Below are 19,024 nucleotides of genomic sequence, written 5' to 3' on the forward strand. Positions count from 1 at the left end.
TGAACAGCGTCCTGAAAGCTAGGGGGTTCTTCAACCTAAGCTACCCATGCCTGATATCTGGCAGGTTGTCTACGCTGCCTTTTCTTGGTTTAGGAGCTCCAACAAACTCCTCTATGTCCCTTAGTGTCTGTCGTACTTCTCTGTTGGTTCTACCACTGGTGGTGGGAGGCTCAACCAACTCCTCCTCCTGATCCTATCTTTCCATCTTTTGCGAACTATCTGCATTTCCTCCTTCAAAGGAGATACTGATACTAGTCACAATACTCGATCCAGGTGTCTGTCCTCCTACCTGTCCTCCTTGCTGCCCTTGTTGCTCCTGGACTAATGGAACATCTCCTGACTGATCTTCTGCAGGCATCTCACGAGATTTCCTGAAGGCTCTGTCCTCCATGAACTATGCATCCCACCTCACTACAATCTTCCTGCTACTAGGAATGTAGATTTTGTATGCCTTTGAGGGCTCGTTGTATCCTACAAGATACCCCTTTTCTGCAATCTGATCCAGTTTACTGCACTTCTCATTTCGATTGTGACAATAAGCCACGCTTTTGAATATCCTGAGATGACTAACTTCTAGCTTCTTCCCTTTGAAGACCCCTTCAGGTGTTTTCTTCCCCAATGCTCTATGAGGAGTTCTATTATGGATATACATTGTTGTGTTGCAAGCTTCTTCCCATAGATACCTAGGTAGATCTTGATCATACAACATAGCTTTGGCTGCCCCAACAATAGTTCTATTTTTCCGTTCTGCTACTCCATTCTGCTCCGAATTATATGGAGTTGTCCACTCTCTTTTGAAGCCCTCCTTTGCACAGAAACCTGTGAAGTCTTTGTCTGTATATTCTCCACTTTTATCTGAACATAATACCTTTATCTTTTTCCCTGCCATATTTTCAATAAGAGCTTTAAACTCTCAGAAACGATCAAAGACCTCATCCTTGGTCTTTAAGAAATAGATCTAGGTTTTTCTGGAGTGATCATCAATAAAAATGACGAAGTATTCGTCACCACTAAGAGCTCTTGTGGACATAGGACCATAGATATCTGAGTGTATTAATCCTAATACACATTCTACTCTATTATTACTTCTGGAAAAAGCTGCTTTAGCATACTTCCCTAGTACACATCCTCTGCATAAGTCATCATGTTCACCACTAAGGATTGGTACTCCTATAACAGTCTCTCTAAGCATCCTCAGTGCTCCATGGTGTAAATGGCCCATTCGCTTGTGCCATAATTCATTTCACTCCTCACCATTATAGTTGTTGCCTATCAGTGCCATTGTTGACTCAAGCTGCAATCTATAAAACTTGTTGCTTCGAATCCCAATTTGTCTTTTCTTCTTCCAACTTGGATGCTTGACGTATACTTTCTTTCCCATGAAGTATACATCGTATCCCTTGTCATGTAACTAGGACAGTGAAATCAAGTTCATTCCTAATCCTGGCACATGTAGAACATTGGTGGCTTGGATCCTGATCCTTGCTTCCATCTGAAATGCTATGGTGCCTCTCCCTACTCGAGTACATTTAGTTATGTTTCCCATAGTAATTTGGAAGTCCATTTGTTCTTCTTGATAGCTCGAGAAATGTTCTCGTACTCCAGTCATATGAGCCGAAGCCCCACTATCAATGTACCAAACATCTGTTGATGCTGAATTTGCTAGGCATGTGAATTCTTCATCTAATCTGGTATATAAATCTAAGACACTTTGAGTATCCATATTGTGCCAATTTCTAAAGCTAACCTGTCCCAGCAACTACTGCAAGAAAAATTGTGTCCCACCTCAGAGAACCCCTCTCGCTGAATCTTTTGTTGTGCTATTCCTTCTACCACTGACAAATTTCGATTGGAAGGACTTACCTCTCTGTCGACTCACTCAGAGAGAGTTTTCCCACAAAATCCAATCCTCTTGGCTTTGAATTGCGCAAGCCCCTTGGAGATTCAAATTACTGCCCCTGCAGGAATTTCGAATTCCTTTCTCCTTTCAACGTTGGGTCTTCCGGCTTCTTCCTTTTGCTTTCCCTTAGCTCTAATACCATGTGAAAAATTCTAAATAGAAGTCCTACTGCAATGATTAATATTATTTCTTCTACTTATTATCTCATAAATAAGTTATTCATAGTATTCTTACAGCAAATATCGAAATATATTCTACTGCAGCCTTCACAATTAAAATATTGCAAAAAGTAAATGTAAGAAAAAATACTGGCACAAATACAATCACAATGACAATTATTTTTGGACAATCATCCCCAGAAAAACCCAATGTGGGAAAGCCGTTGCAGCAGATAAGGGTTTTATTATTCTTCAGCAAATTCTCATGTACAAATTACAACCAGCAAAATAGGAGTGAGAAATTTTACAGACGCTTCCAAACAAATTTTTGATCCAGGTGAAGTACTTCCTCTTCCCCGAAATCCTTTTGCATCCTTTTGCATCAAACTTCTCACATTGGCCTAGCGTCAAGCTGCCCACACAGGCTCTGTGTCAAGCTGCCTCTATGTTGCCTCTTTCTGCGTCACCTAGTTCCTACCCTGCGTCTCGCTACCTTGCACTCTATGAAGATGTTGATGCCCTCTCTTCCTTTCTCACCTGCGACTCTCCCTCTGATTCAATTTTCTCTTGCTGAGCTTCGACCAATGAAAAAATCACTCTTACTCGGGTAACTGAGTATTTGTCTCTGGTGTATTCTCCAAGTGCCTATCAAACCTCCTCTTATAATCCTCTCGTTGATAAATTGATGGCCCTAATTAGATTCTAATCAATGGCTAGGATCATTTGACTTGATCTCCGCATTCTTCTAGAAGTTTCACCTACATTTTAGATCAATACCCATTAATTATTTTAATTTCGTAAGTTTAGATTTAGGGTCTCGTTAGAAATAATTAGTTATTTTAATAAAACTGTCTATGGTGGAATTTCCCAAAACGATTTATGGTATTGGAGAATGCATGTATCTAAGCCTTCCTACAAATTTTGAGGCCTAGAGCACATCCGATGCTACCCCAAATTAACAGATTCTCTATGCAGCACATGATTCGCCACTATTAGGACATCAAGGGTTCCTAAAGATTTACAAGACAATTAGGGAGCGCTTCACTTAGAGGGGCCTCAAGGGGGATGTGTTGAGGCATGTGCAGTCGCTTCCCATTCCTAAGGGGAAGTGGGAGAGCATTTCGATGGACTTCATCACAAGACTTCCTATGGTGCAGGGTCGTGACTGTATATATGTAGTGGTGGACCGGTTGACGAAGTAGGCCCACTTCTTTGTTATCTCCACCAGGTACACTACTTCTCAATTTGCGGAGCTATTCTTCAAAGAGATTTTCAGGCTGCATGGTCTCCCCAAGACCATAGTCAATGATAGCGACAATCGCTTCATGGGGGCATTTTGGCAAGAGATCTTCAAGTTGGTGGGCACAGAGCTCACTCCCAGTACCATCTACCACCCTTAGACAGATGAGCAGACCGAGATAGTTAATAAGTGCCTGAAGGGATATTTGCAGAATTATGTGATAGGGCAGCAACAAGGTTGGATGAGATGGTTGCACTTGGAGGAGTATTGCTACAATACTACCTACCATATGTCTATTGGTATGTCACATTTCCGTGCTTTATATGGATATGATGCTTTATCTTTTGCTGACTATATTTTTGGAGACAGCAAGGCCCCAAGGGCCAAAGATTGGATATAGGAGAGTCAAGGCATCCTTAAGGCTCTCAAAGACAATTTACAAACCACCTAGAATCAGCAAAAATTGCATGCAAGCAGGCACAGGGTTGAGAGACAATTTGAGGTGGGAGAATTGGTTTTCTTACGTCTCCAACGTACAAACAGTCTACGCTGAAGAAGAAGGGACCGAGAAGCTACAACCACATTTCTATGGGCTCTATAGGGTGGTTAAAAATATTGGTGAGGTGGCATATGAGTTGGATCTTCCACATGGAAGCAAGGTACACAATGTCTTTCATGTCTTATGCGTCATGAAGGTTTTGGGACAACAGCGACTAAGTTACCCCACTAGATGATGAGGGGCATTTGTTTCTTGAGCCTAAGGCTATTTTGTAGACCAGGGAGAGGAGATTGAGGAGAGTATGAGGAGAGTACCTTAATTTGGGGCTTTTGATCATTTTACATTGTCTCTACCGTTCTCTTGAGTTGTTCAGCCAAGACAACACAGTGTTGCTTAGCACACAGGGTTTTCGTGTGGAAATCCCACCCTACCTTTGGAGGTCAGATACACTACATTGGGGAGTTGTTCCAGGTTGAGAGGCAATTTGAGGTGGGAGAATTGGTTTTCTTACATCTCCAATGTACAAACAGTCTACGGTGAAGCAAAAGGGGACCGAGAAGCTACAGCCACATTTCTATGGGCCCTATAGGGTGGTTAGAAAGATTGGCGAGGTGGCATATGAGTTGGATCTTCCACATGGAAGCAAGGTACACAATATCTTTCATGTCTCATGCCTCATGAAGGTTTTGGGACAACATGTGACAGCAGCTACTAAGTTACCCCCACTGGATGATGAGGGGCATTTGGTTCTTGAGCCTAAGGCTATTTTGGAGACCAGGGAGAGGAGTGTAATATTCCTAATTAGCCATGGCTAATTGGAATATTCGATTTTGCTCAATTTTGCCTTGTATAGTTGTTTATAAATAAAAAGGTGAGGAGAGGGGGACATACTCACTTCATGAATAAAGACACTCCCTAGTAGCACAACGTTGTAACTTAAAGGTGAGCCAAGGGGGGCCGTAGAGGAGGGGCCCACGTAGACACATGGAGTGACTGCGCAGATGGTGAGAAACACGTGGCAAGAGGAAAGCTACGTTGGAGGAGGTGAGCCTTGGGATTAAGAGAGGCCAACGCTATAAAGGAGAGAGGAGCCTCCTCATTTTAGCATTCGATTATGTGCATTTGAGTTGGCCACTTCAACTTAGAGCACGCTGGCTGTTTAGCTAGTTTGCAGCATTGTTTAGTGCATTGAGTATCTCCGTTCGAAGATCTCACCCTTAGCCCCGGGGGACTTCGAGTGCCAGCTCGGGCAAGGTATTTCCATCAGTAGTTTTGCAGTAGTTTCATCAGCGTTTTGGCAAGAGGATTGAGCATCTTGGATGACAACGCAGTCTTGAGAGGGATGACGCAGTTCTTTCTGGGAGTAGTTCTGGATTGAGGGTTTGCAGGGGGATTTGTTCTGGGAGGTTGAGCAGGGAATCAGCCCTTGCATATTGGAGGATTTTGGCTAAGTTTCAGGCTGAGTTATGGTGGATTCATTTCAGCAGCAGCGCAAAGCCTTGAGAGATTGCGTGGGTCCTCAAGGGGGTGATTTTCGGGGGTCGGCCATTTCAAAAAAGCTTTCTGGGTTTTTCTGAGTTTTCTAAGTAGAATCCGATTCTAGAGTTTCAACATTTTCTGAGGAGGGGAACAGCGCCAAATCCTCATTTGATTTCTAGCAGCAGCAGTAGCACGGCAGTTCTCCAACAGCTTGGACGCAGTTCAAAGAGAGGCCATTCCTTGCTATTCTGAGTGTATTTCTTCACTTGCCTTGTGCAAGTCGAGGTGCCATCTTTTTGATCACCTCCTATACTCATTCTATTACTCAGTATAATAAAATGGCTTAGCATTTCTCTCTGCATTTCTTGAGTATCTGCTTATGGTTATATTGTTATATGTTGCACCATTGTTATTTTGATCTCTTTGAGCTTCCCGGCTACTATATCACTTGTGTGTTTTCTCCTATACTCTTAGACAGAGTCTGGAAAGGGCCAGGTAGCCTCCAGATCTCGCCCTCTTTTCAGAGGCGACATATCTGGTAAATGCCCTCCCAGTCCATCTCTGGTTGGAGTTTGATTGTGTTTGAAGAATATTCCTGATAAGGGATATTACAGTGCTATCAGAGCATAGATCTGGCTCAGCCTGTGGAGCTAGCAATCTATGACACCGGGGGAAAAGCCCTACATTTGTTACAGAGGTAGGAGATACAGAGACGCTGGGCATAGGTTGGAGAACACCTACGGAGAGGGAGACTGTGTTTCGGTGGTGGACGCAGAACAGGAGGAGCCTGTGGTGGACGCAGGACAGGAGGAGCCTGTGGTGGACGCAGAGCAGGAGGATCCGATGGCAGATGATGATGGGAAGAGATTTGCGGACATGCTCCTCAAATCAGTACAAGATCTATTGAGGCAGATTGAGGTGATGGGGCAGAGATTCACGGTAGTAGAGGCTAGACAGCGTGAGAGCCCACGGGTTTTCCAAGTTGGTGAGGGATCGGGTGCATCCCACCATTTGCCAGAGCAGCATGATACTACTCAGCAGGTGGCCTCACATGCCCCTACACGCTCTACCATGCCCATTTTCTTAGGAGCAGACACAGGAGCCGGAGCCCAGCAGGAGGCAGAGCCCAGTCATATGGGCGATTATTTTGCAGAATACCAGGCCTATGGGCAGGAGTTCAGGGAAGCTCTCTCATTCAGAGACTTTGTACAGCTCCAGCGGGATAGTAGACCCCGCGACCATCACAGAGGGTACCGGCATTATCATGATGGTGACACCCACCATGCAGCTAGTAGATTCCACTTGCCTACGTTTGATAGTTCATCAAACAGTTCAGCAAAGTCTTGGGTGGAGAAGCTGCACATTTACTTCCAGCTTAACCAGATGTCGAAGACGGAGGCCATCAAGGTGGCAACATTACATTTGGATGGTGAGGCCCAGGATTGGTGGTTCCATGGGATGGTTACACTCGGACACTCCATAGTGATGACATATGCCGAGTTCACCAGGAGATTGATGGAGAGGTTTGACCGGAGGGATCCGGAACAGCACTTTGTAGAGCTGACGAGGCTCAAACAGACTAGGAGCCCAGAGACCTACATTTCAGATTTCTTGAGGGTTTCAGTGATGGTGCCGGATCTATCCACGGCACGGAGGATCTACATGTATGTTGAGGGGTTAGCAGAGCCACTTCGGAGTCTAGTCAGATCCGCTAGACCAACCAGCCTTCAGGATGTTATTAGCAGGACCCGGGACTTACAGGATGTCTTACCTAGGACCCGGACACCTTACCCCCAGCAACAGGCTTTTCAGCCTAAGGGGAACGATGTGAGGATTCCGCCTTCGAAGGGGAATCCCGGACGAGTGCAGCTTGATGATGATGCCAGGAGGGAGTTGAAGAAGAAGTGGTTGTGCTTCACCTGTCAGGAGCCGTGGGCACCGGGACATAGATGTGCTGCTGGCAAAGCACATTTTATTGAGGTCTTCTCTGAGAGCAGCAGGGAAGAGGATGAGGAGGATGATGTGGAGGCAGGAGGTAGTCATGCCGTGCAGGATCGTTTGCCACCTCCACCACCAGCAACGGGTGGTGCAGCTTTTGCACCTACCGGAGGAGCCCTTGCAGCATTGCGAGGAGTTCCCAAGTATTTGACGTTGCACGTACGGGGGACAGTACGTGGCCAGCGAGTATCAGTTTTGGTTGACAGTGGGGCAACCCACAACTTCATCGATGCACAGATGGTTGAGCGAAGAGGTATACAGACAAAGAGCTTCGATGGGTTTTCAGTTTTGGTCCCAGGAGATCAGACCATGGTGTGTGCACGTTATGTACCAGAGTTATCCGTGACGATGGGCACTTACACATTGACTGACCACTTTTTCGTGGTCAATATTCCAGACACCAACATGATACTGGGTGTTCAGTGGATCATCACTCTAGGGAAGGTCACGACAGACTGGAAGACCCTAGAGGTGGAGTGGGATGATGAGAATACAGCGAGGCATGAGAAGATACGAGGACAGCATACATATCCGCCTCAGACTGTTTCGGCTAATCGAATGGAGGCAGTCTTCCGAAAGGGAGACATAGAGTGGGCAGTAGAGCTACGTGCATCAGAGACAGGGACTACAGGGCAGACAGTGCACCCGGAGATACAGTCCATCCTTGACCGGTATGCCATAATATTTGGGGAGATTCTGCCAGGACAGCCACCGAACCGGGGGTTTGAGCACACCATTGAGCTTGAGCAGGGCATACAGGCAATGATTACTACCCCCTATAGGCATCCCAAGGCCTATCGGGATGAGATTGAGCAGGCCATTCAGGAGTTGCTAGCTCTTGGGCACATTTCGCCGAGCACGAGTCCTTTTGCTTCTTCCGTGGTGTTGGTGAAGAAGAAGGACGGCACATTGAGGATGTGCATTGACTACAGGGCCCTGAACAAGAAGACCCTGAAGAACAGATACCCCATACCTAGGATCGATGAGTTGATGGACGAGTTGAGAGGAGCACAGTTCTTCTCAAAGATTGATTTGAGATCTGGGTACCATCAGATTCGCGTGAGGGAGCAGGACATTCCCAAGACCGCCTTCAGGTGTCACTATGGGCACTTTGAGTTTTTGGTGATGCCCTTCGGGCTAACCAACGCCCCAGCTACATTCCAATCTTGCATGAATCACATCTTCCGTAGTCACTTGAGGAAGTTTGTGTTGGTATTCTTTGACGATATACTCATTTACAGCAGGACTTGGGAGGAGCATCTCCAGCACATTGAGACAGTATTACGCATCTTGGAGGAGCAGCAGTTCTATGCCAAGCTCTCCAAATGTGAGTTCGGGTTGACGGAGATGTTATACTTGGGACACATCATAGGAGTGGACGGAGTGAGGGTCCACGAGGAGAAGATCCGAGCCATCAGAGATTTGCCGGAGCCAAGAAACGTGACGGAACTTCGAGGATTCATTGGCATTTGTACTTACTACTGGAAGTTCGTCAAGGGTTTCTCACAGCTTGTTGCACCCCTGACAAATTTGACGAGGGAGGGGGCATTCAGTTGGTCAGATACAGCGCAGTGAGCCTCCAACAAGCTCAAGGAGGTTATGAGCAGCTGCCCAGTGCTGGTGTTGCCAGATTTTACGCAGCCATTTGTTTTGGAGTGTGATGCGTCGGGAGAGGGGATCGGCGCAGTGTTGATGCAGGGAGGTCACCCTATAGCCTTTGAGAGCCAAAAGCTCCTTCCGCGCGAGAGGTTGTATTCTATATACGAAAAGGAGATGTTGGCCATCATGCATGCATTGGCTAAGTACCGGCAGTATTTGGTGGGTGACAGGTTCAGGGTGAGCACTGATCACAACAGCCTCAAGTTCTTTCTGGAGCAGAAGCAGCTACAGGAGAGGCAGCAGAAGTGGATCAGCAAGATCCAAGCATATGACTTTGACATCGAGTATGTCAAGGGTAAGAACAACGTGGTAGCAGATGCCCTTTCACGTAGGCCAGCCACGTTGTCTCTTATGAGCTTGGACGCAAACTGGAGGGCTCGACTCTTAGTAGAGTACTCCAAGGATAGATTTGCATGTGAGGTTCTGGATGGGCAGGTGGCGGATGACAGGTACAAGGTGGTCGATGAGATCATCTACTACAGGGACCAGATCTTCTTCACTGAGGGGTCTCAGCTCAAGAAGAAGATACTTCAAGCGTCACATGATTCACCATTGGCAGGGCATCAAGCATTTACCAAAACCTACAGGGCCATTAGAGAGAGGTTCTCATGGAAGGGCCTCAAGGAGGACGTACTCCAACATGTCCGGGAGTGCGATGTTTGCCAGAGGAACAAGGGGGAGATGAGCCATCCCGCAGGATTATTGCAGCCTCTTCCCATTCCAGAGGGGAAATGGGAGAGTATTTCGATGGACTTCATCACAGGGTTGCCCATGGTGCAGGGCAAGGATTGTATCTTTGTCGTCGTTGATCGACTAACAAAGTACGCACATTTTTTCGCCACATCCGCACACTACACAACAGCACAGGTGGTCGAGCTGTTCTTCAAACAGGTCTTCAGACTACATGGTCTTCCTAAGACCATCATCAGTGACAAGGACAGTCGTTTCATGGGCGGGTTTTGGCAGGAGCTTTTCCGGTTGGTGGGGACAGAGTTAACACCGAGTACCAGTTATCACCCACAGACGGACGGACAGACAGAGATAGTTAACAAGTGGCTGGAGGGCTACTTGCGTAACTATGTTAGTGGGCAGCAGAGGGCATGGCTGAAGTGGCTGCATCTGGGGGAGTACTGCTACAACACTACACATCACATATCCATCGGTATGTCACCATTCTATGCTTTGTATGGATATCATCCTTTATCTTTTGTTGACGTGATGTTTGGTGCTAGCAAGGCTCCGAGGGCCAAGATTTGGATCCAAGAGAGTCAGGATATTCTCCGAGCTCTCAAGGATAATATGGCTACAGCGCAGAACCAACAAAAGCTGTATTCTGACAGGGATCGGGTGGAGAGACAGTTTGAAGTAGGGGACCTGGTCTACCTACGATTATAGCGATACCGACAGTCGTCAATGAAGCATATGGGGGCTGAGAAGCTCAAGCCCCGCTTTTATGGGCCATACAGGGTGATATGCAGGATTGGACAGGTTGCATATGAGTTGGAGCTACCCCAAGGCAGCAAGATTTATAACATTTTTCATGTATCGTGCCTGAAGAAGGCATTGGGGCAACATGTGACAGCAACAAATGAGCTACCACCCACGGATGATGAGGGGCATTTGGTGTTACAGCCAGAGGCTATTATTGATACCAAGGAGAGGTGGCTGCGGAGCAGGACAGTCGGGGAATTCTTGGTGAGGTGGAAGAATTTACCGGATGAGGATGCCACTTGGGAGAGTGAGAAGATCTTGCAGCATCCATCACTTCAGTTGCTTGAGGACAAGAAACATTTTTCCGAGGGAGACTGTAATATTCCTAATTAGCCATGGCTAATTGGAATATTCGATTTTGCTCAATTTTGCCTTGTATAGTTGTTTATAAATAAAAAGGTGAGGAGAGGGGGACATACTCACTTCATGAATAAAGACACTCCCTAGTAGCACAACGTTGTAACTTGAAAGGTGAGCCAAGGGGGGCCAAAGAACCACGTAGAGGAGGGGCCCACGTAAACACATGGAGTGACTACGCAGATGGTAAGAAACACGTGGCAAGAGGAAAGCTACGTTGGAGGAGGTGAACCTTGGGATTGAGAGAGGCCAACGCTATAAAGGAGAGAGGAGCCTCCTCATTTTGGCATTTGATTATGTGCATTTGAGCTGGCCACTTCGACTTAGAGCACACTGGCTGTTTAGCTAGTCTGCAGCACTGTTTAGTGCATTAAGTGTCTCCGTTCGGAGATCTCACCCTTAGCCCCGGGGGACTTCGAGTGCCTACTCGGGCAAGGTATTTCCATCAGTAGTTTTGCAGTAGTTTCATCAGCATTTTGGCAAGAGGATTGAGCATCTTGGATGACTGCGCAGTCTTGAGAGGGATGACGCAGTTCTTTCTGGGAGCAGTTCTGGATTGAGGGTTTGCAGGGGGATTTGTGCTGGGAGATTGAGCAGGGGATCAGCCCTTGCATATTGGAGGATTTTGGCTAAGTTTCAGGCTGAGTTGTGGTGGATTCATTTCAGTAGTAGCGCAGAGCCTTGAGGGATTGCGTGGGTCCTCAAGGGGGCGATTTTCAAGGGTCGGCCATTTCAGAAAAGCTTTCTGGGTTTTTCTGGGTTTTCTGAGTAGAATCCGATTCCAGAGTTTCAGCATTTTCTGAGGAGGGGAACAGCCCCAAATCCTCATTTGATTTCTAGCAGCAGCAGTAGCACGGCAATTCTCCAGCAGCTTGGACGCAGTTCAGAGAGAGGCCATTCCTCACTATTCTGAGTGCATTTCTTCACTTTCCTTGTGCAAGTCGAGGTGCCATCTTTCTAATCACCTCTTGTACTCATTCTATTACTCAATATAATAAAATGGCTTAGCATTTCTCTCTGCATTTCTTGAGTATCTGCTTATGGTTATATTATTATATGTTGCACCATTGTTATTTTGATCTCTTTAAGCTTCCTAGCTACTATATCACTTGTGTGTTTTCTCCTATACTCTTAGACAGAGTCTGGAAAGGGCCAGGTAGCCTCCAGATCTCACCCTCTTTTCAGAGGCGACATATATGGTAAATGCCCTCCCAGTCCATCTCTGGTTGGAGTTGATTGTGTTTGAGGAATATTCCTGATAAGGGATATTACAAGGAGATTGAGGAGAGTATGAGGAGAGTACCTTAATTTGGGGCTTTTGATCATTTTACATTGTCTCTACCGTTCTCTTGAGTTGTTCAGCCAAGACAACACAGTGTTGCTTAGCACACAAGGTTTTCTTGTGGAAATCCCACCCTACCTTCGGAGGCCATCTACACTACATTGGGGAGTTGTTCCGGGAGATTTTCAAGAATTTTCGCATGGTTCCTTCAGCAAACTGGGCACAGTAGGGAAATTCGCACTCCTTGGGGGAGCTAGTTTTGGAGCAGATCTTTCGTTAGCCTTTCAGAGGAGATTGGGGCTATCATTTGCTAGAGATTTGGGGTGCTAGTCGGGCTTATTTCTGTGGGGATTTTACAGTGACATTGGCACATTTTCGGGGCCTACGCAGAAGGAGTTCTGGGTCTGCGTAGTACATAGTGAAAGTTGCACGTGGGAGAAGCTTGGCAGGGAATTCGGAGGTGGGATTTGCTAGGAGCCATAGGGAGGATGTTTGGAGGATGTTTGGAGGATTTGCTCAGCGTTTTGGAGGTGTTTTTGGCAGTTGATTTCCTGCAGAGCGAATTACCTAGTTGAAGGAGGAGCTCTCAAAATTGGGGTAATTTCGAAAGGTTGGAACTAGGCCCAACCCTTTCTAGGTTTTTTTGGGTTTGTGGAGAAGAGCCCAAGATTAATTTGGCAAAAAAAATTGAGCATTCTAAGGGGCTCAAACAAGGGTTTCTTTTTAGCCAGCAGTGCAGATTTTCAAGGCCAACAAAGAAGCTTGAGGAGGAAGCACTTCATAGCGTCAGATCAGCATTTCTCTCACCTGGGGTTTGTCTCACTCGCTTTGGCAAGCCTAGGTACACCTATTCCATACATTTGTACTCTCCTCTTTGATATTAAAATGGCTCATTATGGCGCAGTTTTCTAGCTGAATTGTTGGTGTTTACTTGTTAGAATTTTGTGTATGCATGGTGGAATTTGCCTGTTTATCATTGTTATTTGTAATTGAGAATATTACACCAATCAACACTAGAATTCTTAACTCGTCCTTCCTTCAATCAAGGCTGACGACTAACTTGTTGTAACTAAACTTGTAACTACCACCTCATTTTGTAGTCGAACTGATGAAGACTCCGCTTAATTGAAGCTCCAACTCTACGCATGCAAACTTGATGATTATTCCAGTAAACTAGAAATAACTCATCCTAATTGAAGTCTAATTTACGAGCTCGCCCTCATACTGGGAAAGGGACAATTAGAGGTCTTCACTAGTTAAGGCACAAGCCAAAAGACCTTGCTCACTACATTTTCAACAAATAGTGGGGTTTTTTTTTGCTTCTTCTTATCAATTCCATGTTATCAAGGAACTCTACTAATGGGGAGTGTCTTGTCTATCGTTGTAGAAGAGGGGAAGGTGTGCTAGATCAAGCAAAGGAACAAAGACTTCAAGGATCTGCAAAGATGAGGGTGGAGGAGGTGAGAAGGAAGCTATGGGGGGGCTAGGGGCAATGAGAGTGGGAGTTGGGGAGTTAGCAAGAAGGGTGATGTTAGGGAGCTTATGGAGGAGGCAATCAAGATCAAGGTGGATCAGAAAAGGATCAAGGACAAGGGGGTTGATTAGGGGTAGAAGAGTGTTGAGGAGGGTTAGTGAAGCATCAATGAGGATGAGGGAGGAGTCAGTGGGGATTAGGAGAAAGAGAAGTTAACAGTTGTAACTAACTCTTAGAGATGGTCCATAAAAAGGAAGGTTGCAAGATGAAAGAAAGGTTGGTCGATAAGAAGAGAAGAAGGTTGACCGACATTGAAATTGAGCATTGATTAGGAAAGTTGTCTGAATGTTTACCAAGAGTGTCTGGCATTAAATGCGACCTCGTAGATGGGGAATACCAAAGGTTATCCATATTTACATTTGTAAACATTCATTGATCAACAAACCCTTAAACCAGTTGGAGTTTCTTCCCCAAGAGGGTTCTCATTAAAAATATTCTTGCACAATGTGAGAAGGATATTGATGACTTATCTTGCATTTTCTTCCCAATAAATTGAAATAATTTTGATAAATCTAATGAATTGGTTTATTATGCCATATTAGCTTTAGTAAGAAAATTGATCTAATGGGTAGCACTAACACCAAATTATTTGATTAGGAGTTATTTTCATGTCCTACAATCTTGAAGTTCATGTTTGAAATCCAAAGATTAATCTAGAATTTGATGGGACCAAATTTTAATCAAATACCATAGTACATCTTGCAAGATGTGCTCCCTAATTTAACTCCCAAAAATTCTAGGATCTAATACAGTTGCAACCTCCACATTTATGGTTCTTCCATTACAAATACTTTTAACATGTGGCTTAAGGTTGTATATGTTGCGCTTCAAAGTTTAGCTTCTTTGAGCACAATGATATCTTGTTTACTAAACTAAAGGTCTAGAAATAGATTAAACTACAAAATATAAAACACAAATACAATGCATACACTCATTAATGTTAAGCGTAGCATTCATAAACAACACATTTCATTTCAAAGTGTGTATTATAATAATCACAAATTATTTATACCTCCCTCTCAAGCTCAATTCAACTAATTCCAAGACAAAGTATCAACAAAACATGCCCCTCCTTGGTTCCCCTTTAATTACAAGTTTGCACACATTTATACAAGTTTACCAATACTAATTGGAATCTCAACAACAATAGAATTTGAAAGGCCAAATGTCATGATTCACAACAGATTTTTAGTCCAACAATGTTTGACTCTTCAACTTCGATCGCTCAATGGTGCCACAGCAATATCTCAACACTTGTTTGAATTGTTCTATGTGTCACAACCTCTAGGTCACGACCTTTTTGGGTGCTTGCAACTTTGCAATTTCAAACTTCTCGTGCGCTTTGCAACCTCCCTTTACGAGGATTCTAATTGTAGTTGTAAAAACTTTTGCAACACAACCTTCAATATCAATGGACCTTTGGGCTTTATGCCACTTTCAAAATTTCTATAAATGGGAACTTTTCCACATGTCAAATTTGTCATGTGCCAAAAACCAATCTTTGTAATGCTTACACTTTTTATTATTCCAATTTTTTTACAAGCATGGAACCTAATTCATTATATTTCACTTGGGCCCACAACCTACCCCTTGTGAGACCACAACTATTTGCACCAATATCAATGTAGTAACTTCATGAAACACATCCCAACACTACATCTTGGGAATTACTTAACTTCCACGAGCCTCTGCAACCTCACAAACGCTTACTTTTGGATCATACATAGACCATATATTGAATCTATCACAAAGGATAACTAAAGAAGAATCAATATGTAAAATCAACAAATACACATCTCATTAATATATAGAAACAAGGGGCAATCTCTCAAATGATATGCCAATGATATATTTTAAGCTTCTAAGGTCTATAAAATTATCCATCAAATCAACCTACAGTTCGGTTTCTCTATTGCGGGTTCTCGTGAAAGATTTGATGGCTGAATCATGAGATGCCAATATTTATAATTGGTAACACTCTACAAACAATAATATTAAATCCATAAAAGTACCAGTGAAACAATGTTAAATGTTTTGAAATAATCTTAGAATGAAGCCAAGTCATTTAAGCCACAAATTGCAAAGTTGAATTCAAATTGTATAATGTTTAAAGCAGAAACTCCCTTGACATGACATGTTTAAATTTTTTGACGTAGTCAAGACCACCATTAACAATCTTATAACTAACCTTGCATTGATTTGAGTTAGAACACTCTAGTACAAGCATGCCATCATGATAAGCTTTTCTCTTTTGTGCCTTGTGCCTTGTATAGGTTACTACCCATTGAGTAACCTTCGCCATAAAGCTTTGTTTGGTATAAGTTTCAACTCTGCGTAGCACAAACAATCCAAATGCAAGTAAGCCTTGTGATTACTATATCTACTCAGTCTAACCTAGAATTCAAACAAAACAAATCAAACTAGATAGCTAAAACTTAACTCAAACGTTTTTCAAAGAAAAAAATCCATTTTCTTTCAAGGGAAGCAATAAATTATGGGATTCTACATTGAAAGTTCTAATGCTTGAACAAATATCATTAAATACAACCTCAAACTATACGTGAATATTGTAGCAACTATCAATTCAATCACCTATATAAAGATTTTTTCATTATCCAGCCACATTATTGTGATGATGTAATTCATAGACTCTTAGAAATGCCCATCCCATTTTAGCAGCGAGAGAATATAATGTTTCACGTGGAACAGAGTACAACCCCAACATTGCTAAAACAAGGGATCAATAGTTAGCAAGTAAACAAACAAACACTGCTTTCCTCACCAAAGAGCCAAAGTTTGATGAAAAGTTACTTCCCCTCGATCAATATCTAATAAAGATCAATAAACTTATATAGGTAAGAAGAAGCATACCATTGGGTAGGCTCAAGTTGAATTATTTGAGAAGTATACATGATAGTTTCTTAAGCTATAATGGATAAAATGCATAAGTAAAAAGACAAAAGGATAATGTCCATCGAGGTGTGCCACCTACAGATTATATTGATACATATGCATCTGTTTGCCCAAGGTTTTGTCGTGTTTTTCTTGTCTTCTCTTAATTTTGCCATTTAGTATATTCTTGTTACCATGACATTATTATTAGAATGCAAACACATGTAACTGAAACCATCTAAGTTTATTACAGTAGGATCATAATTAGTTGGTTGGCAATTGCCTCCAACCCTTGTGTACAAGAATGGAGATCATAAAGAGGCCATAAGTTCGAAAGTATGCTATGATCATGTGTGCCAAGAATTATACCTCTCATTTTAGTGATCCTGCAAACTTGGATGTAATTGTTGTGCTAAACTAATAAGAATTCCATTTTATGTGCTCTCGTAATTATTAGTTTTACATTCTCTCCGACTTGGTCAATTATTATGGCTACATGGACACACATAATTCATCTCTATACCAGCGAAGGATGGCAGGGGTTTCATCGACTAGCATGAGAGCTTATGATGAGTTTTGTTTGTAACCCATACCAGCAAGTAGGCTAGCAAAAAGTTATGTTTGTTTTATATTGCTCATTTCCCTTTCTATCTCAGTTTTGTATACATAGCCTTTGAGGAGAAGGAGAATTCTATGAACAATCATGTAGATAGCCTTGCCAATGTCATCTCATAGCCCTAGCTCGAGGATATAGATCTATAGATCTCTATTTTTGGAAACGCCATTCCTAGATGCTGGAAACGCATTTCCTTGTTTCAGAAACAAATACTTTATAAAGTCTTTGAAACACAACTGAAATTCTTCAGCAGCGTTTCAGATATTTGAAAAGCTGTGCCGACAATTTCAGCCAGTGATTCGGTTGTTACAATGGGCATATAGGTTGTTTTGGTGACTAAAATTAAGAAAGAATAAAAAATTGCTAACTTTAGAAAACCAAGTGATGAATAGAGGACTTAGGCCTCCCTTGATGATAGCTCTCTTTTTGGCTTTATTTTGAAATTTGAAGATTCATGAACGGTGTTCTGATATTTTTGTCTTATGATTTCATTGTATCTGTACATATGTATGTATTATATTCTAACCATGTGGTATCCCGATTTTCCAGAAAGTTGCCATATCTGATCCAAATACCGTGCTCGTTCATTCTACATCCCCAACTCTCAAAAGTAACAATGCAGAACATCAGTAAACGGTCGTTATTCAATGGCGCGTCCCTTCTCACCCCTTTGGAACACCAACAGCCATTATTTATGTACACTGAAGGTGAGGAACTGCAGTGTGTGGGTGCAGCTACGAGGTTTAATGGAAATGAAACAAAATTAAAATAGTGTCCACTTGTGACCAAAGAAAATCGATGGGAGACAAGACTCCGGTCGGAACAAATAGCAAAAGTAACCTGATAGAAAACCATTAACAGAACATGAATTGGCTTATTTAGACGCCGCTGTGTTTCAGTTCTACTAAATCTGAAATACTGCTGTGGATTTCCCATTTGGCACTGGTGCCAAGGCTTTCCTAAAAGACAAGAGAACGACATGAAGACAAAAAGAAACCTGTTGTATTAGGTTCCAAGTTTTGTGCTCAACAGTGTGACTTAATTGAAATTCCAATGGTGAAAATCTCAGAGAGGGGGTGCTAACTAAGAGCAACGCTCTCACAACGTCTAGGTTTTGTTTCTCCTCGAAATTTTCAAGTCTACAAACTAGCTTCAGTAGATGCAGAATAAGGTAAGTGAAAACAATTATAAATTAAAACCTTACTAGCTGAAACTAGACACTCATGTTTTCGGAAAAATCTAGGCTTTTGTCATATACTGTATAGCGAACATGTTAATAATTAATCAAGTGGATGACACAGCGCAATACCCAGTAAATCCTACAACAGGTACAAAATTGTAGTAGCAGTGTACAGCAAAACACAAAAGATATTTCAAATTTTGGGTAAAACTAAAATCAAATGCACAGATACTTCCGGCGCGGGAGCAGGCTGCTTAGCTAAATTGTAATGCTTTGATTGGAAACCTACCTGATATCACACAAGCGATGCCTGTAGGAAATGTAAAGCTAAGAGCAGTTTGTTGATGGATACGTTAATAGCAATATTGTTGGTGCTCTTATTGTGGAGCACGTTCCATTGGCGGGAAATTTGGAGCGAGAGCATTAATTGTGAATAGCACGAGGTTTGAAGGTTCTACAAAGATAAAAATAGGGATCCGAAAATATTTGTGCCATGCAATCTTATGTCGTAGAGCTTGGAATAAGGTAGTTTAATAATTTTTTTGGGTTAATTTTGTTGGGGGAAATTTTAAAATTATAATTTTTTGGGTTAATTTTGTTGGGGAAATTTTAAAATTATAAGTTTGAGTTGCATAATTTGTAAAATTTGAGTATTGGTTTAAAAAAAAATTTAGTAAAATATATTTAAATAATTATTTTAAATAATAAAAAATAAAATTTTATTAAAAAATGTATAGCT

At 42.9% G+C, this 19,024-nt stretch overlaps 1 protein-coding gene across 5 annotated transcripts in view; it reads right to left on the reverse strand.

Moving 5' to 3' along the window:
* The window catches only part of LOC149206006 (uncharacterized), a 415,715-nt gene extending 397,010 nt beyond the window's left edge, over nt 1–18,705 (reverse strand). For all 5 annotated transcript variants that reach the window (XM_089395252.1, XM_089395250.1, XM_089395253.1 and 2 more), the window contains exons 1-2: nt 18,575–18,705; nt 15,786–15,927 (exon numbers count right to left, since the gene is read on the reverse strand). In XM_089395252.1, coding sequence (XP_089251378.1) covers nt 15,786–15,899 — 114 coding nt within the window. In that variant the 5' untranslated portion in view covers nt 15,900–15,927; nt 18,575–18,705. The remainder of the gene's footprint in view (nt 1–15,785; nt 15,928–18,574) is intronic.
* Nucleotides 18,706–19,024: the final 319 nt, after the last annotated feature.

The sequence above is a fragment of the Pinus tabuliformis genome, chromosome 1_2, assembly GCF_031772625.1.
Source record: "Pinus tabuliformis cultivar Carrire ecotype Pingquan chromosome 1_2, CPIR1, whole genome shotgun sequence".
NCBI classification, from domain to species: domain Eukaryota; kingdom Viridiplantae; phylum Streptophyta; class Pinopsida; order Pinales; family Pinaceae; genus Pinus; species Pinus tabuliformis.